This window comes from Triticum dicoccoides, chromosome 7B (genome assembly GCF_002162155.2).
Source record: "Triticum dicoccoides isolate Atlit2015 ecotype Zavitan chromosome 7B, WEW_v2.0, whole genome shotgun sequence".
NCBI lineage: Eukaryota > Viridiplantae > Streptophyta > Magnoliopsida > Poales > Poaceae > Triticum > Triticum dicoccoides.
The window spans coordinates 371,226,420-371,227,883 of record NC_041393.1 but is presented as its reverse complement, the minus strand read 5'-3'; the positions used below and the strand labels follow the sequence as shown (position 1 = coordinate 371,227,883).

Here is a 1,464-nt window from a genome sequence, read left to right as displayed (position 1 = left end):
ACTAGATGCAACTTCAATATGATAACTACAATATGTTGTTTGCATGTAGAATTGAATTCTTCTTAAATATAGCTTCATTGCTAGATCAATATAAAGGTTTAGGTAGGTTCGCTCAGGAAGGTTCAGGTATACTATTTTTTATACTATTGATGCTGCTACATTGTGCATTTACTGACTCACAGGAAACCTGAAGGCCTATAGGTAATACCGTAATAGCTGCACCACTGCATACCATTTATTCATGAATTTAGGAAATACTAAAGTATGGATCAGTTTGCAAACTGGTTTTTGTCTGTGTCTGCTTTTTCTGCACGGTCATTTCTTACCATCAAATATTTATTTGTGTGCAACGCTTGTTATTGCATACCAGCTGTTGCTTGTTTTCGAAACCGTTAATTAGCTCCTTTCCCATGCTGAATGAATCTACGCCTTGTCAATCTGGGAGACCAGTATCACGGAACCTAGGCATGTGCGGATGCTCCATTAGTGACCTGCGAAATACCTGCAAGAGTGATATTTGATTCAAGACATGCATGTTCAGAACTAAACTAGGCCAAGTCAAAGAAGCTAAAAAGTTTTGCCTATTGTAATCAAGTGATTTCATTACAAACGCAATACCGGCGATCTATTGGTATATAGTAGACTAGAAACAAACTACTTTTTTTGGAAATTAGTGAACATGTGATTGAATTAAATTAAAGTGGAGTGAGCACTCGGAATTTTTGGTAGTGAGAATCTTTTTTTTGACACTTTCTGTCTACTTTTTTCATATCAGTGTTGGAACTAGCTAAGATCGATGTTTGTTTTTTACTGATTGATGAGAAGATCAATAGTTCTAATCTATGGCGATTTTTTCTCTGGGTGTGTGGAAATAAACTTTGTTTGCATTTGGCGACTGCTTTCAGGGTCCGATCCATGTGTAAGGAGGTGTAGGATTGAGCTGCAACGTTGAGAAGATGACGTCGATCAGGATAAGGAGCACGGGCTGCTTGGATTGCTCTAGTTATTATTCAATTTTCAGTTCAATCTGCCTTGCGTGCTACAGTTTCAGTATTATTTGCTAGTTCTGCAAACTTGCTTTATTTCTTTGTGACTTATTTTCATCTGTGTTTTGTATTATTCGGGAAGATGCCCAATCATTCACTGAATCTTTGTGATGTCAATTGTTTCATCATTCTATATCTATATCTATATACGGACTGTACTTAATTTACTAATAAAGGGAGACGTGTTTCTCTGATTTTTTTTGTCTGTCCACTGCTGAAATGAGAAAACCTGTTTCAGATAATATTTGGCTAATTAAACATGATTCTTGGGATGCATAATAGTGTCAGCAACTGGCAAACCCTATTTGGGGCTGCAGGTGCCGGTTACTACTGTTTCTGTAAACCGGCGCTTGCAGGCGCGTTAGCTGGGCCGGCCCATCTAGGGTTTTTTCTCAGTATTTAATACTGCAAAAAATCA

General features: G+C 37.6%; 1 protein-coding gene across 1 annotated transcript in view; it reads left to right on the top strand.

Annotated features, from left to right (window-relative positions):
• Positions 1–1,242, top strand: part of LOC119337121 — a 3,597-nt gene extending 2,355 nt beyond the window's left edge. The window contains exon 2 of the mRNA XM_037609232.1: positions 906–1,242. Within this exon, the coding sequence (XP_037465129.1) occupies positions 906–923 (18 nt within the window). The 3' untranslated portion in view covers positions 924–1,242. The remainder of the gene's footprint in view (positions 1–905) is intronic.
• Positions 1,243–1,464: the final 222 nt, after the last annotated feature.